General features: G+C 52.3%; 1 protein-coding gene across 7 annotated transcripts; it reads right to left on the bottom strand.

Moving 5' to 3' along the window:
* Nucleotides 1–1,661: 1,661 nt before the first annotated feature.
* KANSL3 (KAT8 regulatory NSL complex subunit 3) lies at nucleotides 1,662–22,023 on the bottom strand. Of its 7 annotated transcripts, XM_027906617.1 has the most exons (21): nucleotides 21,737–22,023; nucleotides 20,288–20,458; nucleotides 19,015–19,105; nucleotides 18,215–18,400; nucleotides 17,958–18,089; nucleotides 17,421–17,537; nucleotides 16,817–16,918; nucleotides 16,603–16,674; nucleotides 15,738–15,812; nucleotides 15,004–15,161; nucleotides 14,324–14,387; nucleotides 13,506–13,706; nucleotides 12,870–13,026; nucleotides 11,561–11,638; nucleotides 8,961–9,149; nucleotides 7,317–7,389; nucleotides 6,191–6,339; nucleotides 5,404–5,516; nucleotides 4,666–4,885; nucleotides 4,246–4,379; nucleotides 1,662–1,769 (listed from the first exon to the last, which is right to left on the bottom strand). In XM_027906617.1, exons 1-21 carry the CDS (start codon nucleotides 21,979–21,981, stop codon nucleotides 1,767–1,769), a joined length of 2,730 nt encoding a protein of 909 aa, XP_027762418.1. In that variant the 5' UTR covers nucleotides 21,982–22,023; the 3' UTR covers nucleotides 1,662–1,766. The 7 variants fall into 7 exon arrangements, with proteins under 7 accessions (XP_027762418.1, XP_027762416.1, XP_027762417.1 ...); XM_027906615.1 differs by lacking the exon at nucleotides 1,662–1,769 and having other exon boundaries at nucleotides 3,988–4,379; XM_027906616.1 differs by lacking the exon at nucleotides 1,662–1,769 and having other exon boundaries at nucleotides 3,988–4,379; nucleotides 12,870–13,023.
* Nucleotides 22,024–22,093: the final 70 nt, after the last annotated feature.

Genomic DNA, 22,093 nt, shown 5'->3' with positions numbered 1-22,093 from the left:
AAAAAAAAGTTGAGATGCTTGAAACCACAGCAGTGACAGCAAACCCTCGTTTTTGTAGGAGAAGATCTAAACTCATCCCAGATGTTTTCACCATCAGCCTGGAGAGAAGGTTTCATGTTTGGTGGAATCTATCAGCAGACTCGGGCTTAAGCTCATCCCACACCCACAACTTTTCCTGTGGGAAATTTTTACCTGGGGTGAACCTGGATTTTTGGCTAAGTAAAATCTTACCCTTTTTTTTCCAGAAAAGCCCAGGGAAAAGGGAAGGGGATGCCAGGTCCAGCAAGGTTTGGGATGGTGGCAAAGCTCAGCATCCTCAAAAATGCTGCTGCTTGTCATTTGGTGTGTGAGAGGCTGCACAAGTCCTTGGGAAGGAAGAGGAAGTGAGTGGAGATTTAAGCACATTCCTGCCCTTGGATGGGCTGTCCTGGCTCCACGGGCCTCCATCTGATGGGAATTGTGCTCCCCAAAGGCATCTCAGCCAGCAAATGCTGCTTCATGGGAAGCAAAAGTCAAGGGCTCGGAGTGTAGCAGAGCCATGGCCTAGAATGGTGACATAGGGAGCGTTGAGATTTTCCCAGAGATCCACAAAGTCCCATCGCAGCTGGTGGTTCAAGCTCAAGGGGCCTGATGGAAACACAGCTGTAAAGGCTGTCAAGGCTCAGAGCAGATCAAAGCTGAGCCTTTTTCAGGAAGTATAAATATCACCAAAAGCAGGACAAATCAGTTGAGTCTTCTATCCAGAGGTGGGAAACCATGTGGAGGAGACTGAGGGCAGAGCCCATTGGGGGCAGCTCTGACTCTGCTCCCTGTGACAGGACCCTGGAACAGCTAGAATTGTGTCAGGGCAGGGTTAGGTTGGATATCAGAAAAAAGTTCTTCCCCCAGAGGGTGGTTGGGCACTGAACAGGCTCCCCAGGGCAGTGGTCACAGCCTCAAGGCTGCCAGAACTCAAGGAGTGTTTGGACAATGCTCTCAGGGAAAGGGTGGGATGGCTGGGGTGTCTGTGCAGAGCCAGGGGGTGGATGGATGATCCTTCCTGCTCATGATTCCCTGAGTCTATGAGGAAGGTACAGGCAGGAGCTGCCCCCCCTGCCCCCAGGACGCACAGTGTGGATCCTTCCTTGGATCCATCCCTAGTTTGTCCCTCCATTTCTCTACAACTCCAGAAATCCACCCTCACCAAAAGCCCCGTAGCGGCTGTGGCCACAAACTCAGCACAGAATAATAAAAAAGGAAATTTTTATTAAACAACAAACCCAGAAAAACATCACCCCTGTGCCCAGGGGTTGCTCTTTTCCCACCCCTCAGCCTTCCTGTGGGTCCCTATGGCTGGTGGGTGATGCTGGAGGAGCTGCCCAGCCTGAGGATGGACACTAAGTGTCTGTTGTCTTGAGCCTCTCTGGGGTGGATGATGGTGCTGCCGTTGTCCACCACGGGGGAAGCCCTCCCCAGGGTCTCCAGGGCCCCCAGGACATGGCTCTTGGCTAGGAAGACCCTCTCCCTGAGGTGTCCCAGGGTCCTGTCACCCTTCCCTGGGCTCAGGAGGAGCATCCTGGAGGGACTTTGCAGGGCAGGTCCCACCTTGGGGTGCACCAGGGTGGCAAAGGGGAGGGCGCCAGTGGAGGAGGAGGAGGAGAAGGAGGAAGGCTGGATCCCCAGCAGTGTTACGGGCATGGCAAGAGCCTCACTAATCTCAGGCTTGGTGAGAGCCGAGAGCCTGGCGGCTGACATGATGTAGAGGGTCTCCGTGGGGCTGGTGGAGGTCACTGTGGAGAAGCGGAGAGGATCAGCAGTGGGGGGACATGGTGCTCACCCGGGGAGCTGACGGGAATTGTGCCCCACAAAAGCATCTTGGCCATAAAGCAAGTGTTGCTTCATGTGAAGCACAAATCAAGGGCTTGAGGTGCAGCAGAGCCAAGCCCGGCATGGAGACACGGAGGGCACTGGGATTATCCCAGTGCTGTACCCTGCAGCTCTTCCAGACTGAACAGAAGGACGTGGCCTGGTCCACTCTCAAAAGTGAGACCCCTAAACAAACCCCAGTGCTGGCACAACCCAGGCAGGGAAACCAAACAGCGAAAACTGGCACGGCTCCACTACCAGACCATTTAGATTCCCCAAGGAAACCTCCCTGCTCATATCCCCCAAGGATCATTGCCTTTTCCAGAGTGGAATCTGATGGCTCTGACCATCTCTCCATCTCTGTCAGGGACATCACCAAGCTCTGGATTTTCCTGTAGCAAAGCAACAGCCAGAAGCTCAGGAATGATTCCCATTTGGTAGAGACCCAACAATGACACCAGTGACACCAGTACAAACTGGAACAGCCATACCATCCTCCACATCAGCAGCTCTTCCCTCTTGCTTGTAGAAGATAAACTGACAAGAACCAGCTGGTCCCACAGGACCACGGGCCACCAGAAGTCCAGTACTGGGACAACAGGGGAGCTGGGATTTGTATCCCAAGATGGAGAGCTCCCAATATCTGGGATTCCATCACCTGAGGGATTCTTCATGCGCCTCTGGGTCCATTTCACATGCCTGACCTGTGCAGTTTGTGCTCTCCTGGGAGCCCTCCCAGCGCTGTGCTGACATAATTCACTCGAAAGTGGCTTTTCCAGCAGATATCCACCATTTTGGATGGATTCCTCTGATCCAATGCTCGTCTGAGCATCACCGATGCCCGGGCGGGTCACACCTGGATTTTCCTGCCTTGTGCAGGATTTCAGTGGTGCTTCCTTAGCTGTAATTAATATTCCTCCCCCTGGGAGGTGAAAGGGTGAGACTTCAAGATAAGAAAGGTGTTGCTACCTGCTTACAAGAGCTGAAATCATCTCTCCTCGTGCCCTCTGCAGGAGACCCCAAAACTCAGCCCAGATTTGCAGCTCCAGACTTTGCTACGTAAACCTTGGCCAGGAAACAGAAGTGTGATCCAGCATCACCTCAGTTCCTGAAGCTGCTCCCAGAATGTCACCACAGTGCCAGGGGAAACTCACCCAACCCTCAAAGCCCCACAGAGCAGCTGTGAAAAGAGAAGCTGAAGTTTTAACTTGTATTTTCAGTGTAAAGCCACAAATACACTCTTGTTTCTGCTCTAACAGGAAGCATTTGCACCAAACTCCTCGGGAGATTCCTGAATCTCCCATGTCCTGTGCGATGCCCAGGGGAAAGTTACTCCCTCAAAGTGCAGCTCAGATGCTCCAGACACAGTTAAAATCCAAGCCCAGTTTAAATCCAAGTGCGGGCTTCCAGCTTCCTGCAAAGGCCCAGCTGGAATTTCAAAGGGAACAACCAACAACAGCTCTGCCTACTGCTGAAAACACAAGTGTTTAAGCCCTCAGCATTATCCCCCAAAGCCTTTTGTAAATCCAATCTGTTCCAGGAAGCCCTGGATTACGTAACCCTCTGTGCCAGAGGGATAGGGAGCTGATGTCAAGGGCTATAATTAGTTACAAAAACACACAGCTCACTCCATTTCCTGTAAAAGGCAGCTTTCAGTTTGCTTTTGAAGCAACTCTTGCACCAGCCACACAATTAAGCCCTGCCTTGAACACACAAGCTCAGCATTGTAGGGAAAAGTCACAGCTCAGGATCAAATATCCACTTTCAAGTGGCACCACATAAAACATTAACCATTTCCTGAACTACTCACCCTGGAGTCAATCTGTGCCAAGTTCCATCACTTCTCCTAGGTATTTAGGGGACCTCAAAGGTAACATGACGGGAAGGACATGAAGGGAAGCACAGCAGCTCTGATGTTTACTGAAAAGCACAAAAGCTGTTTCCCACATGGATGAGGAGTTTCAGACCTACACAAGTGACTCCCCTGGTGCTCACGGTGGATCTGAAGGAATTCTTCCCTGTGAGGGTGGGGAGAGGGTGGGATGGAATTCTGAGAGAAGCTGTGGTTGCCCCCAGATCCCTGAAAGTGTCCAAGACCAGGCTGGATGGGGCTTGGAGCAACCTGGTCTAGTGGAAGGTGGAACAGGATGAGCTTTAAGGTCCCTTGCAACCCAAACCAGTCCATGATTCTGTGATATCAAGCACAATCAACCCTGACACAGACATGATGATGACTTGGATCTTCTCAACCACCTCAGCAAACCACCAACTCATCACACCCAAGAGATGTGACCAAGAACTTTCCCCACCACAGCCACACCTGCCCTTGGACTGTGACAGTCAAACAGCTCAGGTGAGCAGCGATGGACACATTCTGTGGGGAAAGATGTCCCAGATTACCTGAGGGCCCTGTGTCTGCATGGGCTGCTCCTCCAGCTGGGGCTGGATTGTCCCCATGGCCGCCTGGCTCAGGGTGCTCACGCGGCCGGGCTGCCCTCGCAGGGTCACAGTGATGGTTGTGGGTGCCTTCAGGCCTGGAAAACACACATGGGAGATGTCCCTGAGACACATGGACTGTGGAAGCCACAATCAGCAGCGTGGGGGGCACAAGAAGCTTCTTCATCAGAGGCGGCTGCTTGGAAATTGCCAGCATATGTGATTGTCCAAGGAAAAAGTTTTAGGAACGCTGGTCTCAGGGTGCTCCAGGCACCTCCCTGCCTCCTTATCCCTCACTCTCAGGGTGTTGGGGCATTCCTGCCCAGTCCTCCTTCCTCACTCTCGGGGGTGTTCCAGGTGCCTCCCTGCCCCCATGTCTCTCACCTGCTGCCTGGTTGGAGATCTGGGCCAGCCCTGGCAGGCTGCTGGCCAGCTTGGCCAGCCCCCCATTGGTCAGCAGCTGGTGGATGGCTGTGGGCTTCCCGCTGGCTGAGGCCCCCAGGGCCAGGGAGGTGGGCACAGGGATGGTGCGGACAATGGTGCCTGTGTCTGTGGTGATGGCACTGAGGCTCTGCAGGGCTGTGGGAGCCTTCACAGCTGAGCTCTGCAAGGACAAGAAGGAGTACTGAGCACCTAGAAGGAAAGGGGATGAGGGGGCAGCACAGCCTCTCCCTCCCACAAAAGCCAGAAGTGTTAGAGGTCATGGTTTTCCCACTTCTTTCTTGGCCATACACAGGTCTAAATGCCAGTAAACTTGTCCTTTCCAGTTCGCACATCTCATTTCAGCTTGATACTATGACTAGGAGAAACTGAGCCCACACCAAATGAAGTCACATGTGAAATCAGCTCACACTGAAGGGATGAGCAGTGCAGTGAGAGGTCACAGGTGTGTGTTTTCCCAGAATATCCAGGAGAATGATCCCTGATTCCTCTAAATCCATTCTCCAACTCAGCATTTTCTAGAAGGCTGCCTAGAAACAGCTTTCCACAGATCCCTTCCCTAGACCTGTCACTGAACCTCCCCTCCTCATCTCTCCTGGTCCAGGAGCAAACAGAGCCTTATCCAAGTTCCCTTTAACTCCAGCCTGCACACGGCTTCCCTGTGGGATCCCCAATGGATACCTGCACAGGTGGCCCAGCAGCAGCCATGCTGGCAGGGAGGGTGGATGCCTTGGTCCCGATGTCCTGCAGGCTGAAGCTCAGCCCTTGGAGCAGGCTGCTGGCAGATGCTGCTCCTAAAACAAAAAATAAAAAAATCCAGGAAAAGAATCAAGGCTTGGAGAATTCACCAGCACGAAATTGCAGGTGTGTCCCACGGTTGGAAACCTGCTCTTTAACGAGCAGCAACCCGAGGTTGGCGGGAATCCTCCAAGCTGCTCTACACCCACAGTGCCACATGTTTCATAGAATCATGGAGTATTCTGAGTTGGATGTTCCACAAGGATCATTGATCCAACTCCTGGCCTTGCACAGACACCTCAACAATCCCACCCTGTCCCTGAGAGTGTTGTCCAAACACTCCTTGAGCTCTGCCAGCCTTGGGGCCACGACCAAACTCTGGGGAGCCTGTTCAGTGCCCAACCACTCTCTGGGAAAAGAACCTTTTCCCAATATCCCACCTAAATCCCCCTGGCACAGCTTCATTCCACTGCTGCAGCTACAAATGGGGTGACCTGTGAAACCCAAGATGCAAGAAGAGGTCAGGTTTGGTGTTTCAAGGCATCATTACATACAAGTGACACAATTATCAGATCAGCTGCTGCATCCCACTGCATCTTCCACAGCAAATCCCTACAAATCCTGTCTCACCCAGACCCAAAGCAACCAGGGAATGCAAGAGGCTCCACTGAGTGATTTTGAACCTGGTTTACCTTTTACCATCCCAGGACAGACATGGGGAGGTGGATACCTTGGAGGGCACTGGCTGGCTGGGCCTGCAGGCCGTGGGTGCTGCTGGCCACCAGCCTGCTCTGCAGGGCATGGAATGCACTGGGAGCTGTGCTACTGGGAATTCCAGCTGGAGTGGGGCTTAGCGAGGCCTCTGCTGCTGAACTCAGCCTAAAAGAGAAGAAAGAGGCTCTACTCAGTGACAAACTGTACAGGCACACAGATGGCACCAACCCAAACAATCAGAAGGACTCCTGAAAGAAGGGAACTGAGCTACAAGAACCCAAAGCAAGAGAATCGTGGAATTGTTAAGGTTGTAAAAGGCCTTAGAGATCATCAAGTCCAAGGGAAGTTTCCTTGTTCCCCCGCAGGAGCACCTACGGCAAAATCCATGATTTCCAAACTGGAAGGGCTTGTTACAAGTGTGCACCTCTCTGGGTCACCCTACACAAAAGTCACTGACTCCAAAGTGACACTTTTCCTGTTTAAAACCTACTTTCTATTTAAAACAACTCTTCTCCTCTCCCAGATCACAGAAGGGACCTCAAATCCAGTTCCACCCAGGGACATCTTCCACCAGACCAGGCTGCTCCAAGCCCTGTCCAACCTGGCCTTTGACACTTCTGGGGATGGGGAATCCAGAATCTCTCTGGGCAACAAGACCAGTCAGAGTTTGGTTGCCCATAGCTTGGGTTAGAATTAGAAGGGAAAACAGGCATTAACATGAGATTCATCTCCCAGCAGATATCCCTATGGGCAGTTAATGACCCTCATGAGTCACTTTGAGGCTTTTCCTTGTATTTGGGAAATTCAAAGTTTGACTGTCAAAGGGAATGAAGGGAAGGATTAAACACTGAATTTCTGCCAAAGCCACCCCAGTTATTCAAAAAACAGATAACCTGAATTTGGAGAGCTACATAAAACATAACCCAACAGCCACAATATCTTCTACTTCTGCCCATTTCTGCCATTCCCAGGCTTGACTCCCAGGTGACAAAGAGTTTTCCGGAGCCCAAGAGTCTCCTCCCACACAGCAGAACATTCCAGTGAGAAGCAAGAAACCAGAAAGCTCCATATGCAGGAGTGCCCTTGTTGTGGTGTTTCCTGTCAAAGAGACCCACACTCAAAAATCCCAAATTCCCACTCACTTGGGGGTGGAGAGCAGCCCCGAGAGCTCCTTCACTCCAGACACGGCCATGGGCACCGCCTTTCCAGAGATAACTGCAAGAGAAAAAGAACAATCCTCATTTTCCCTCCTCCACGGGGCTTTAGGGAATTTAGGGATCTCCCTCTCACACAAGTACCCACAGGCACAGCCATGGGCTCATCCTGCTCCCAGAACATCTTCTCCAGGAAAAACACACATTCCAAGGAACAAAGTCCAATCAAAATGGCTGTGGAACAACAGCCAAGATTGAAGGAACCAGCTTCCAAAATTTCAGGACTCTTAGCCCCTTGACACCAAATCCAAATCTCTCTCCTAAACATTTTCTCCACTAATTCCCTCCTAAGTCCATCATGGCACAGTTGAACCACCTCAATGGATTTTTGGGATCTGGCCGATGGATTTTGTAAGGATTCTTTATTTAAAGACACTTTACAAAATACACAGGGATGCGACGAGTCACGAGATTTGTTTATTGCAGCGTTTTTTGGGATACAACTGTGTTTGTCTTGTGCTTTCCTCCTGCTCACACCGGGTAAGAGGGAATTCTTGTTTTGGTTCATGTTTTACTTCTGTAATTCATTTCCTTTCTGTGAAAAGAAGTAAAGTTTGGGAAATTAAAAAAAAATAAAATAAAATAAGACTCCAGAAAGCAGAGATTTTCAAAGCTGCCCGAAGATCAACTGTAACCTTCCAAAAGGATGTGGATTTGGATACTTTCACAGTTCAAAACAACCGTTAAATTAGCAAAGAGGTCTTTGGAAAGGAGCAGAATTATTTCTCAGCTTGGAAAAGCTCTGATTTCCGAGCAGAACAGAGCCACTTTCAGTCCATAACCTTACAGATCTGGAGCTCTGGCAGGAGGAAAACACACACTCCAGACAAGACAACATCCTTCAGGGTCACAGGGAAGAGCAGCCAAAGCTTTCGGCCTCTCTTCCAAAGGCGCAAGGGGAAGAAGATGGAGCACATCATCTCTCCTTGGACACAAGACATATTGTGGTTGGTTTTCCCAGATGCAGAGGTAGGAAAGCTGAAATTTTTATATATGTGCATCAAATGTGTACTGTATCAGACTCCAGGCCCCAGGGGGCTGAAGCGTTTGAACACATAAAGATCTTCCCAAGGGAGGAACGTGGTTGCCATCCCTAAAGAAGGAGCATATTCCAGGTGGGAGGAGCGGAACCAGAGACGCACCTGACCTACGTGGAGCAAGGGGTCCAGCAGGACCAGCATCCTGCTTCCAGCAGCAGCTCCACACTCAGAGGGAGGAAGGAGTAAGACCAGAAGAAAGTGCAAAACCAGAGGAAGGTGTAAGACCACAGGAAGGTGTAAAATTCACCTCCCAGCTCCAGGCTGCAGCCAAGCATTCCGCTGAGTGTGCAATTCCAACCGCTATGGAAAACAGGCTCCTGCCAAGCCCCGACACGTCACACTCCCCAGCTGCCTCCGAGCCACTCACACCTCAAGCCACTGCCTTTTCTGCAGCAAACTCCTCCAAAAATAGCAGCAATAGGTCAAAATATCACAGTTCCCTCCCCTCCGTGCAGGTGCCCCCGAGGGCAGGTCTGGGCACAGCCAGGGCCCCGTTTTTGGGTTAAGAAGCAGCTGTGCAGCCACAACTCACTTTCTGCCTGGGTGGTGAGGGCAGCTCCGGTGCCCATGGCAGCAGCATCCCCGTGGGAGACAATGGTCACCTTGATTTTGGCTCGTTTGGAGGATTTGGAGCACTGGGTCGGACTGGGGGGCTGGTGCCTCTTCAGCTGCAAACGCACATCATCTTTCTCAGCCCCTTCCGAGGGCTCTGGCACCGGAACTGGGGGACACAGAAGGAGCTGTTTGAGCACCTCGAGGTCAGCGCTGCTCCACTGGGCACTGGAGGGACACATGCCCATGCACACACCTCCTCAGCTCCCCCCATGCCATCCTTGCCCATTCCCATGCATCAGGAACACGCTTTCCTTTCCACCTCAGCTGGCTCCTGCCCATCCTGTGCTGAGTTAAGGCCAGGATTTGGCTTAAGCTATTCACAGGCTAAGGCAGGATTGAATGTAACATCTGTCTTGCCTCTGCAGAGAAGAGGAGAGTGGAGACTGGCAGAGATGGTGCAGGATCAGAGCTTAGCCTACCTGCTCCTCCAACACAGCCAAGGGATTTGCACACCTGTTATTCCTCCTGGAACTGGGCAGGTTTTTAGGAGGCACCAAGCAAAGCAGAAAAGGTGCTGCAGCAAAGCCAAGCCCCCCCCAAGCCCCACATTGGTACCTGGGGAGAAAACCCATGTGTTGAGAGTTCTCTTCCACACCAATGTGTCATTTTGCTGCCGCATCCTTGATGTGTCACATCCATTCCATCCTCCCTAAAGCACAAACTTCCCAGGGCCAGAGCATGAGAAAAAGCACAGGGGACCCACAACAGCTCAGGAACAAGACACAGTCATGAGCTGCCACATCCTACCCATCCAGCATCTCCCATGATCATCCAGCTCAGCCTGAAATGCCGGGAATTCCCTGTTGCCAGATGGTCCTGGGCATCCAAGCCATGTATTCCACAGCCCAGAGGCCAAGATGTACATCCCTTTTTATTTATAAATATCCAAGTGCACATAGATTGCATAAAATAGATATACATGTGTATGTACGTATATATTTATACACTGTGTACCACCTACACACCTCAGAACTGTGGATATAGGACAGGATTGCAGTCAAATCCAGAAATTTCAGGCAACTCCATGCATTTTGGGGCTGCTGCGGTCCCCAAGACAAGTGCCAAGCTCACTGTCCTGCTCTCCATGGCTGGACCTGGGGCCTGTTCACTCGTGCAACACTTCCATGCCTTACCCCACCTCTAAACATGCACCATCCAGACCCAGATGCATCCAGAGAGTCCTCGGAGCCGTGCACAGCCTGCAGGCCCCACAGCCCCACCCAAGAGCCACCAGCCAAGCAAGAAGGCACATGCACAGGCGTCAGGCGTCCCTCAAAGCATCAACAAGCAGTGACCCAATGTCCCTCTGTGTCCCCACCACTCCAGGGAGGACCCTGTTCTTCCTTGTGGATCTGTGAAGCTCCACCCAGCTTCCTGCCTCACATCTCAGGCAGTAACAAGGCCAGAGATTTTAACTGGCTTTTGAAGTTATGAACACACTCCCCAGGCTGTTGCCAGGCTCTCCACAGCTCCCACCAGCTGGGGATTCTCCTGCAGGGCTCCAAGTGTGCTCCCTCCCGTCATGGCACAGGGAAGAGCTCTGAGCGAGGTTCCAGGGAGAAAGAAACCCCTAAACAAGGCTCAAGAGGGAAAGAAACCTTTCAAACCACCAGCATGGGGCAATATCTGGCTCAGGGGTTGGTTACCACGGTTGGAGAGTTAAAGGCAGTAGCATTTGGGGTGGCAGAAGAACTTTTCACCCGTGTCAGCTCTCAGCACCCTAACGAAGAACTGACACACTTATATGACAACAGCACAGCCTTGGATTTCCACTTTTCCTCCTCTTCTCCTAACCCCAGATCCCCACATTCACTGTCATTCATGATGGTAAAACACATCTTTAGATACTATGGATTTCACCCCTTGATTCGAAACCCTCAGAGCAAGACACAGTCACCTCTTGTGCTCAACTTGAGAGACTCCAGGACTACAGAGTGCTCACTTCCACATGTCTTCTGGTCCAGACAGTATCCCTCTCCCCGATCCATCACAGCTTCCCCAAGCCATTGCCCTCCCTGAGCTCTCTGCTCTCTCTAGTTTCCTCAGGCCAAGCAAAGCTGCTCCACATGTCCCTTCCAAGCAAAGCTGCTCCACATGTCCCTTCCAAGTCACTTGGCTGTCCCTTGTTTCTCTCCCACGTGTCTGGGATGCTCCACCACAACCACACATGGTCGCTTCAGGTTGATGTCCATGTCCCCTTCTCACCCCCAGCAAGGAAAAAGGGTTAAACTCGTGCACAAAGCTTTAGTCCATCAAAGCAAACCAGCTGCCAGACACTGCCTTTATCCACTGGGAACGGGGAAGAGTTTGGGAAAAGTCAAAGCTCCCAGGTAAAGTGGGCTCTTGGCTCCAGCTCCAAATACAGCAAAGAGGAAGCAAAAAGCAGGGGGACAAGGGGACACATTGGACCATATCCCCAAATCAATGCAAGGGGAGTGGAAGATGATGGAAGAAGGGAGAAGAGACAGAGAGGAGGGAGACAGGGAGAGAGACAGCGGGAAGTGAGGGGATACTCACCAAAGAGACATGAAGAAGTGCCAGGAGGAAGAGCTTTCCTCACCAGCATGTTTTGTTTCAGAAAAGCAGCAAACTGAGCTGAAATGAATCAGAGAGAATTACGGGATCACAGGACCTCTAGAGGGGACACGGGGCTCCAGGGACACCACAGACAGACCTCGGAGCAGGGACAGTGCTCTGGACACAACTCATCCAGCCACAGGCACAACAGAGACATAGCCACCTCCTCCTCATCCCACCTCTCACCTGGAGCCCTCTCCAGCCCCACAGCCACTGGGAAAAGACCCTGGAAACAAGAGCAGGCCTGGCTGGGAGAGCATAGTTAAGCTTGGCTCAATTGCACCAAGGAGCTGAGAGCAGCTGGGAGAAATAAGCCAGCACATCCCTGAGCAGCTCCAGCCAGGAGCGGCAGCATTGCTGACTAAACCTGAGAGCCACGACACAGCCAAAGACCCAAAAAGACCCCATAAACCCTCCTCCTGCCTCCCATGTGCTACCTAGAAACTGCTTCCCTCAACTACAACAACAAAGGAATAGTCGTTCAGTCCATGGTCTGAGAAATTAAGGAAAATGCAAGCTTCAGCTTCCCATTGGAGTCTAACCCTGAATTAGGAGAAGGCTTCAGAGGATGTGGAAGGTCCCACTGCTGCAGGAGACAACAATGAACCTGTACAGGTCTGCCCTGGGCAAAGAAATAAGGAGAGAAGGAAGGATGGAGAACTATTGCCCAGGTATTTGCCAGGAGGATCCTCATCCACAAAACCACTCCCTACACTCCTGGCATTCACCACCACAATGAAGCTGCACAGAAAGGTTTTAAATCAACACTAACAAGACATAAAACCCCACAGGGTGGGTTCTTATTCAGAGCAGGTTTTCCACAGCCACTTACTGCAAGATCACTCTATAATTCCCCATATCCCACAGTTTCAGTCTTAATTCAACAGCCTCAACTATCACTTGAGCACCTTTAGTCTCTTCCCAAGGAGTCTTCAAGGATTCATAACACTGGACAAGGGGCTCCCACTTCCAAAAGGATTAGAGCAAGCCTACAGAGGGATTTGATGAGCCCAAGTGAAAGTCCTTCCCACTCCCAACAGCAGGAAGACTCCACAAACACCATTCCCAACCTAATTCCTACCCTTCAACACCTTCAGATGGCAGCGTCAGGGACTGAGCTGGAGAAAAAGCTGCCACGGGGAGCTTGGAATTCAAGACAGGACTTGGAAGACAAAAACCTCCACACACGAGGACAGAGAAAGACCAAAAATCTGGATGCTAAAAGGGTGGGAAAGCTGCAGGGAATTACCTTGTGCCTGCTTGTGTGTCAGGACTGTGTCTGCCCTTGGCACCTGCCTCTTGAGGAGTTGTGTGGTGCCCACCGTGGGGGGCTTCTGGAGGGACATGGTGGCCACTTTGGTCTTGGGGCTGGAAGTAGGGCTGCTGGAGACGCTGGATAAGTCCTGCTGGAAGAGAGGGACACCTCTTATCCCCACGTTTCCCTAAGTCAGTCTTAACCCTGAGTGTCAGGAATCCTTCAGCTGGAGCACACCTATCTCTGAAGGTTCATTTGCCTCACCACAAGCTGTTGGAACAATGGAATTGTTAAGGCTGGAAAAGGCCTTTAGGATCACCAAGTCCAACCATAACCCAAATCCCCAAGTGCCACAACCATGTGTTTTTTGAACACTTCCAGGGATGGTCACTCCACCACCGCCCTGGGCAGCCTCTTCCAACACTTTACAACCCTTTCCACAAAAACTTTTTCCTAATATCCAACCTAACTCTTCCCTGGCACAACCTGAGGCCATCACTCCTCCACATCCTCTTACCTCCATCTTCAACACTAATCACAGTTCTCACCACGTATTTCAGTGGCACAGAGGTACCTCTTTACACAACCTCAGTCTTTCCCAGCTGGAATTACCCTGGAAAAAGCTCCCACCTCTGATCCTGAGGGTGAGGCTGGCACTTTGGCTGCGGGGGAGGTAGGTCTGCTGTTCCTTTCTGGCAAGTCAAAGGATAGATCCCTCCTGGTGGAGTCACGAGGCTTTTTCTTCTTCTCAGCATCCAGGTCCCGGGGGTCGGAGCCCAAGTGGCTCTCAGCTCGGGTCAGCACTCCAGTGAGGAAGTCAGCTATCTCATCCTAGGGAGGAGGGAATTAATAGCTGAATTAAGAGGTGGACAGGTCTCTAACAATGGATCTTCACAGCTTGAAGCAAAGGAGGAATAAGATTTCCAAAAAGATAAATGGATAAGGCTCTGTAGGTTTCATATTCCACAGGAAGAATCCCTAAAACCTCACAGACAGACCCAAGAATGAGACTCCCAAAGGGACAAATGGATAAGGCTCTGGAGGTTTCATATTCCACAGAGAGAATCTCTAAAACTTCACAGACAACCTTGGCTTTCTCATTAAAACTCACACCCCGCTGAGTTTGGACACCTGGGAGAGAAATATGATGGTTTCTTCAAACTTCCCAAAAATATCCCAAAAATACCGCCTATGTCCCCCGGGAGACTTAGGAAACTGCTCCTTGTTTAAGGTGCACCACCAGGAATCTTTAAGGGGCACTATCAAGAATCTTTAAGGAGCACCACCAAGAATCTCACATCTTTCCTTCTGAAACAGCCACTTCCAAAGTCCCCTCAGGAGACAGATTCCCTTCAAACCAGTCCTGGCTGGAACCTTTGGGTACTGAGACATTTCAGCAAGGATTACCCCTTTTTTTGGAGGTGTGAAGGGAAGATCCCCATGGTTACCTGGATGCACCTGTCCACCATGCTCTGGGTCAGGCCTTCTGACTTCTTTTTGGCTTTGCTTATCCTGGGGAATAAAAACAGATGGAAATCAACATGTTTGGTTTTCTACTTCCATGCTCACAACATCTTCACCCGAGAAGAAGATTCAAGTGATGCAAGGTGGCTCCCTTACCCAGTTATATACTGAGTCAGGCCTGAGTAAGAGCCTTCATGTCACAACCCAAGAGCACTAACTACTGGAAGGATGAGATTGATCCCTCAGAAGTGCCAAGATAAACTTTGAGGAAAAATATCCAGCATCTCAAAGCATTTTCCAAAGCAAATCTGACACTTCACAGCTTTTTCTCCAGACCCAGTGTCAGAATTTTACGTTTCTTTCTTTCCTCTCTTTTACTGATTTTTCCCACTAGAGATTTCTGATTCATACGATGCTCTAAAACCTGATCCCTGCTGCTGGGCCCAGCTCTTGATCAGGCCCAGCTCTAGATCAGGTAACCTCATTCCCATACACAACTCGCTCAGCTTTTTGGTGCAGTTATTCCAAACTTACCCAAGTATGAAGCATTTTCATGACATTCCCACTTGGTTTCAGTATCAAATCTAGGGTTTACTTACACAGCACGCCCAGATGTTGCCCAGAATTCCTCGGAAGAGAGAGTATCCACCTGACAGGGCATTACCTGAGATTGTCATCTGCTCCCCCCACCACCACCATGCTGTTGTCTGCCCGGATTTTCTCCCGGAAATCCTCCATGGCTTCGATGTTGCACTGCAGGGAATTCTGCCCAATGACGAAGAGGACAGGGGTCTTCATCTCCAGGAGAGGGTCATCAACGTCCTGCAAGAGCACAGGAAATTCCAATCTGGAAGGGCTTAGCCAGGATGAAGAATCTTTGGAGTCTAACACCTGAAGAAGCACTCGGGGTGAAGCCCAAGGGGACTGACAGGTATATTGAGTCCAGATGAAAACTGCTCCAGCAAACACCTCCCAGACGGATTTCCAACACCCTTGGAATAAGCCACTGCATTAGCACAGCTCTAATTATTCCTAAGCCAGTCACACACTGTCAGCTTATAAAGGAATAAACCAGCTCTGGTGCCAAATGATACAGTTAATGAGGGACCCAGGGCACGGTTAACGAGGGATCCACGCGTCCAGCAAGGAGCTGCAAAAACAGGTCACAGCCGAGACAAACCCACACAGCACCTCTCACACCAGCTATTGCATCAAGAATTCCACTAGAAATGCAAAAGTCCCTACTCTGAATGCAACACCTCCTTCAAAGACAAATTACACAGACATTCCTCAAAAAATATGCCAATTTCACTGGAGTTCCAAGACTGATTCCATGAAACAATGTAGGGAGGTTTAATGACAAGCAGAGTCTTTTCAACAGCTCCACCTGGTCCTTACCCCTCTGGGGCCATCCACAGTGAGCAGTGGGAATCCAAGGCACACAACGGCAGTGACATATTCCATCACTGAAACCTGGGCAGAGAGAGCAGCACTCAGCATTCTCACAGCACAGAGCATCCCGGGAGCAAAAGCTGCTGTGCCAGGCACAGAAACACCTTCCATAGCTACACTTGGTTTTGGAGATTAAAAGAGTGATTAGAAAATGTTAAATGACTCAAGTTACTAACAGCCCAGAACCACAGACTAGTCAAAAGCAGGCCTTGGAAAGAGCAAAGGGACAACGAGAACCCAGCAACTGTAACAGTCTCCCAAATCCATCTCTGAACTGAGGCTGCCAAGTGGGCTCTGGGAGAATCACAGAACCCTGGAAGGATTTGGGTTGGAGGAACCCTAAAGGCCATCTAGTCCCAACCCCTGCCATGGGCAGGAACTTTCCACTAGACCAGGTTGCTCCAAGCCCAGTCCAACCTGGTCTTGAGCACTTCCAGGGATGGGGCAGCCACAGCTTCTCTGGGAATTCCATCCCAGTCCCTCACTACCCTCACAGTAAAGAATTTCTTCCCAGTATCCCATCTAACTCAGCCCTCTGGCACTGGGAAGCTGTTCTGCCTTGTCCTGTCCCTCTATCCCTTGTCCCAAGTCCCTCTACAGCTCTCTTGGAGCCCTTTCAGGCACTGGAAGGGCCTCTCAGGTCTCCCTGGAGAGGTCTTCTCCAGGTGAACAGCCCCAGCTCTCCCAGCCTGGCTCCAGAGCAGAGGGACTCCATCCCTTGGAGCATCTCTGCAGCCTCCTCTGGACCTGCTCTAACAGATCCATATCCTTCTCGTGCTTCCTTGAAGATGTAAAGGAATCAGGTACTCACGTGACAGGCCACCAAGGCACCTGTGTTCCACCCAATCAGGATGATCTGCTTATGAGAGAAGTGGTTGTGAATCTATGGGAGACAAAAACACAGGGATGCAGAAGCAGGACAGACAATGGGATAATGTCCTGGGGTAGCACAGCACCTCCAGGAACGGGAATAAGGTCAATGGGAGCAGAAAGACTCCCTTATAAACCCATTACCTCTCCCTCACCTCTGCCACTTTGCCCCTCACAGCCCCAATCATGTGCTCCAGACACTGCAGCACTCCCACCCCACTGCCATTGTTCAGCAGGGAGGTGGCAATGGGAATCACCTGCCAGTGGAGAGGGAAAATCAGGAATTAACCAAGGCCTTACGGAGGACAACAGGTGCCGACAACAATTAGCACAGAATGGAACCTATTTTATGTATGAACTTGTGCTTTCTCTCCTTCTTTACCCCAGGATTCATTTCTAGCTACTAAAACCACAGCAAATGGAGAACTCCCCATGGATTCCCAAGAGAAACCACCTCCCCTCACTCCAGTGTATCGAACACGCTCATTAGGAGATATTGAGCAGCTCCATAGCCAAGAGGACTAACATGACCTCCAGTCTCTCCCTTATCCAACCCCTTCCTATCAGAACCCTCATCAATCCTTAATAACAGTATCGAAAAACCCCAAACACATCAGATTTGGGCAAATCCAGCCCTGTGCAGTCTCCAACAGCAAACACTGAGGCTGGCAAGTGTCAGCCTCTGCTTTCCAAGGATTTTGGTGTACCAAAGGCTTCTGGAAGCAGCTCTGTCCTTCCCCCAGAGGCAAGCCCACACACCTTTCCCAGGCAGGAGAGCTGTGACTGCCAGAAGCGGTGCCGTCGGGAAGCGGGGAACATGGAGTTGGCAGGGCCAGAGGAAGCGATGAGGATGAGAGGGGAACCAGGCAACTTGCTCTGCAAAGTTCAAGAAAGAGATCTGTCAGGGAGAGTAACTTCTCTGGAGGTACCTCACTGCCTGCCTGGCCTGCACAGAGAAGCACGAGGGACCTTGCACAGCTCGCTAAGTGACTGTTTTCCCAAGCCAAAGTTGGGGATAGTCCAGGGCGAGGAGTCCCTGTCATTGGGAAAGTCAAAAACATGAGAAAAGAGCTCAGAGAGAAGACAGAGGTGGAAAGAAGAGAAGAGGAATATGAATTTCCCAAGCCAAAGCTCCCTTAGGATAGCCCAGGGGGAATGTGCCCAACAGAAGGACTCCCCATCACTGAGCAAGTTTAATGCAGGGGGAAAGAGCAGAGAAGAAAGAGGTAGAGGGAAGACGAAGAATAAAGCTGATGTGGGACCTCTTGCTCCCCACAAGCTCCTAGAGGCACTTACTGGTTTATTATGGGACAGGACACCCACTGCTGGGTCCCAAGGCCTCTTGAGCAGCAGGGACAGAGCCTCAGCCCCAGCTGCTCCTGTCTTGGCCGTGGAGGAGAGCAGCATCCTGTCAATCAGTGTGGGGATCTGAAACCAGAGACCAGGAGGGACTGAGAAAACACACACAAAACAAGAGATAACAGTTTCATCTGCGGGCTGGATGAAAGGAGAAGGTCATCCATGACAGCCAAGTCTCCAACTGCTTTTATCACCTTTCCTTTCAGGGTCTGCAGAGCATCCAGGTATGCGGCCAGCACAGGCAGGCTGAGGGTCTCCACCAGTGTCGTGTGGAGCCACTGGATAAGTTTGGTGTCCCAGTTCACACTGGCCAGGGCCTGGCGCACCCTCCGGGCACATTTATCCACAGCTATCCTCCTCAGAACAGGTTCATTGCAAGCCTGGAGACCAGGAAATCCAAAAGGAACAGTTATGGGGAAAATCAAGTATGTCACATGCATCCTGATCCATAGGAAAGTGTTGGCTTGGGCAGCCCTAAGACCCCTGGAAGCAAAGCTCAATATCTGGCAGTGACGTCTAAACCTGTCCTTGGAAGAGAAGTGGAGGCTGAGGGGAGCCCTCACAGAAAGCCAAAACTTCCTCCTGAGGGGCAGCTTTGATCTCTGCTCTCTGTGACCAGTGATAGGACACGAGGGAATGCACTGGGGCTGTGCCAGGGGAGGTTTAGGTTGGATATTAGGACAAGGTTCTTCCCCCAAAGGGCAGTTGGGCAATGAACAGGCTCCCCAGGGCAATGGTCACAGCCCCAAGGCTGCCAGAGCTCAAGAAGTGTTTAGACAACACTCTCAGGGGTAGGGTGGGATTGCTGGGGTGTCTGTGCAGGGCCAGGAGATGGATCAATGATCCTTGTGGGTCCCTCCCAACTCAGGATATTCTGATTCCACAAAAATCATGGCTCAAAGAAGCCCAGAGATGCCTGTTCCTTGAGGCTACATGACCCAAAGGCTAAGACTTCCATCCTGGCTTTGCTGGGAAGGACAGACACAACTCTCACCCCCTCATTGGCCAGGCGAGCCAACCTGTCCGACTGCAGTGCTTTGTGGATCTTATTAAACAGCTTGTTCTGGGCCATGGTCCAGCCCGTCCTGTGGGGAGAGACACACATGAGCTGTCACATACACACCTGGGGCCTGAGAGCTGCTGTCCATAAAACAACCAAAATCCTCATAATGTTAACACTGTGGGCTGGGGGGTTCCATAGGGTGGAATTTATGCACATCCTCATTTTCTTTGACATTGGAACATGGCTGAACTGAGGATCTACGTGTAATCCAATGACTCCCCAGATCCCTGCCTGTGCTGGGCATTGTTGAGGCTCCTTCAATCCTGGGGACAGTTCTGGGCCCTCACCTCAATACAGACACTGAGGGGCTGGAGTGTGTCCAGAGAAGGGAATGGAGTTGAGGAAGGGGCTGAGGGAGCGGGGGGGGCTCAGCCTGGAGAAAAGGAGGCTCAGGGGGGACCTTCTTGTTCTCTGCAACTCCCTGACAGGAGGGTGGAGCCAGGGGGGGTCAGGCTCTGCTCCCAGGGAAAAAGGGACAGGATGAGAGGAAGTGACCTCAAGCTGTGCCAGGGGACAGTCAGGTTGGATGCTGAGGAAATTCCTTCACGGAACAGGCCATTCAGCCCTGGCATAGGGGTGGAGTCCACACCCCTGGGGGGGATTTAACATCCCTGTGGATGTGGCACTTGGGGACATGGCTTTCTAGTGGCCTTGGCAGTGCTGGGGATTGGGTGGACTCGATGACCTTAAAAATTTGGCTTTTCCAACCCAAATGAGTCTATGGATCTGTTCCATCACTCTGTGACTCATTGTCCCAACCTCCCCTGAATACATGAGATGGATTCATGAGATGGACATCTGGAGGAATTTCTTCACAGAAAGGGTGGACAGGCACTGGAAGCAGCTGCCCAGGGAGGTGGTGGAGTCCCCATCCCCAGAGGTGTCCAAGGAACAACTGGATGTGGCACTCAGTGCTCTGGGCTGGGTGACAAGGTAGGGATCGGGCACAGGTTGGACTCAATGACCTTGGAGGTCTTTTCCAACCTTAATGATTCTGTGATTCCATGTGGGAGAGGTTCACCAGCTGGGCCACCCCCCACCATCAAACCCAGATTTCACAGCAGTCAGATGAGTCTGGACACAAAAATCCACTTTCCTTGAACACAACTCAGTTCAGTAACATCCCTGTGCATCCAGTCTCACCAAAACCCTCCCAGCACTCCAGGGGGTGCCAGAATTCCCCGTTCCTGCTCTCCCTGGGTACCTGTTGACGTGCTCCTCCCAGTCGTCAGGGGGTGGAGGTGCGTCAGCGTCAGTGCGTGCGAACATGACATGCCTCTCGCACTCGTTCATCACGCTACGGGCCTTCTGGTTGTCGTACAGGGGCACCGGGGTGGGCGTCACTGTCTCCACGTCGATGGGCATGTCGGCCTCCCTGCCAGGGAACGGGGGTTTAGGGCAGCGATGGATTTAGGACAGGGACGGGTAACCTTGGGCTCTGCTGTGGTGAGCACTGAGATTCAGGGACCCTGTTACTCCTGATTTGTGCCCTGACAGCCCCCTAGATTCCAAACTTAGTTTCCTTGGCTGCCCAAGCCAAACCCAATGGACCCCAAACCAAGCCTATCCTGGACCTCCAAACCAAACCCCTGCACCCCCAAACCAAGCCTATCCTGACCCCCAAACTAACACCCTGAACCCTCAAACCAACAGCTCTCTGCACCCCCCAGCCAAGCCCATTGGATGCCAAACCAAGCACCCTTTGGATCCCTAAACCAGGCCTGTCTTGGACCACAAATCAACCCCCCGGGCCAACAAACCAAGTCCCCTGGATCCCAAACCAAACCACCCGGGGCCCACAAACGAAGCCCTCTGGATGCCCAAACCTGCTCTGGTCTTCCCAGACCCACATTCTCCCCTTCCCTCAACAGCCCCTCACAGACCCCTCAAGGCCTGTCCTGCTCCTCCCCCCAGATCCCCCAAAACTTCCCTTGTCCCACAGGACCACTCATATGACCACAGCCCTACACATGCCCCTCAGCTCCCCCTCACAGGCACCACAGCCTCTCATCACAGCTCTCACGTGCCCCACAGGTCCCTCAGGACCCCTTACAGCCTCTCAGCCCCAGAGAACCCCCCTACCCACCCCACAGTCCCCGCCAGGACATCAGGGTGCCCCCACCCTTCTGCTCCACAAACCCCAAACTACGCCCCAGGACCCCCAGCCTTCCCTCAGCCCCCCAGCCCCACACTGTCACCGGACAGCTCCTCTCCTCATCCCACATCAGGACATGCTCTCAGCCCCTACACAGGTCCTTGATCCCAAGAGTCCCCCCAGATCAACAGGAGCCCCAAATTCCCCCTCACAGCCCACCCACCTACCACTCAGAACCTCCACAAGCCCCTCAGGACAAGCTCCCAGCCCCTAAGGAGGCCCCTGAGCACCCCCCCACGCCCCTGCCTCTTCTCACCGACCCCCCAGCCCTTCAGAGTCTCCTCTGACCCTCAGAACCCCCATAGCCCCTCAGGATCACCCACTCTCCCCTCACAGCCCCACCACCTGCCCCCCAGAACTCCCCTGGTCCACTCCAGACACCTCACCTTCTTCTCCCAGGCGCCCCCGCCGCAAGCCCCCTTAGTCCCTCAGAACAATCCCCCAGATCCCCCGCCCTCCCTCCCCGCCAGTCCTCCTCCCACCCCCTCAGTGTCTCACGGGGCAGTGCCGAGGTGCCTGCGGGGTGTAATGAAGAGCAGTCGGGCGGGCCGGGCCGCGCTGGCATCGGGGTGCGCGCTCCAGGGCTTGGCGTAGCTGTGGTCAAGGAACACGAGGTCCAACTCTCGCTCGTGCGCCGACAGCTGTAGCAGCAGCGACGTACCCATCCTGCGGGCCGACCACTGCAGCTCTCGCTCCCTGTCGTGCTCCCTATCGCGATCGCGGTCGCCGCAGCGCTGCGACATGGCGGGAGCGCCACCCCGCTCTCCCCCAGCACTGCGCGTGCGCGGGGCGCGCCCCCTCCTCGGATCCGCAGTGCGCTTGCGCGGGGCGGGATCTTGAGAACATCCTGAAGGG

This window comes from Empidonax traillii, unplaced genomic scaffold (genome assembly GCF_003031625.1).
Source record: "Empidonax traillii isolate 1590-97213 ecotype Southwest subspecies unplaced genomic scaffold, ASM303162v1 scaffold1329:size129758, whole genome shotgun sequence".
NCBI lineage: Eukaryota > Metazoa > Chordata > Aves > Passeriformes > Tyrannidae > Empidonax > Empidonax traillii.
Note: the sequence above shows the minus strand (reverse complement) of the source record. Positions and strands in the feature narration are given on the sequence as shown.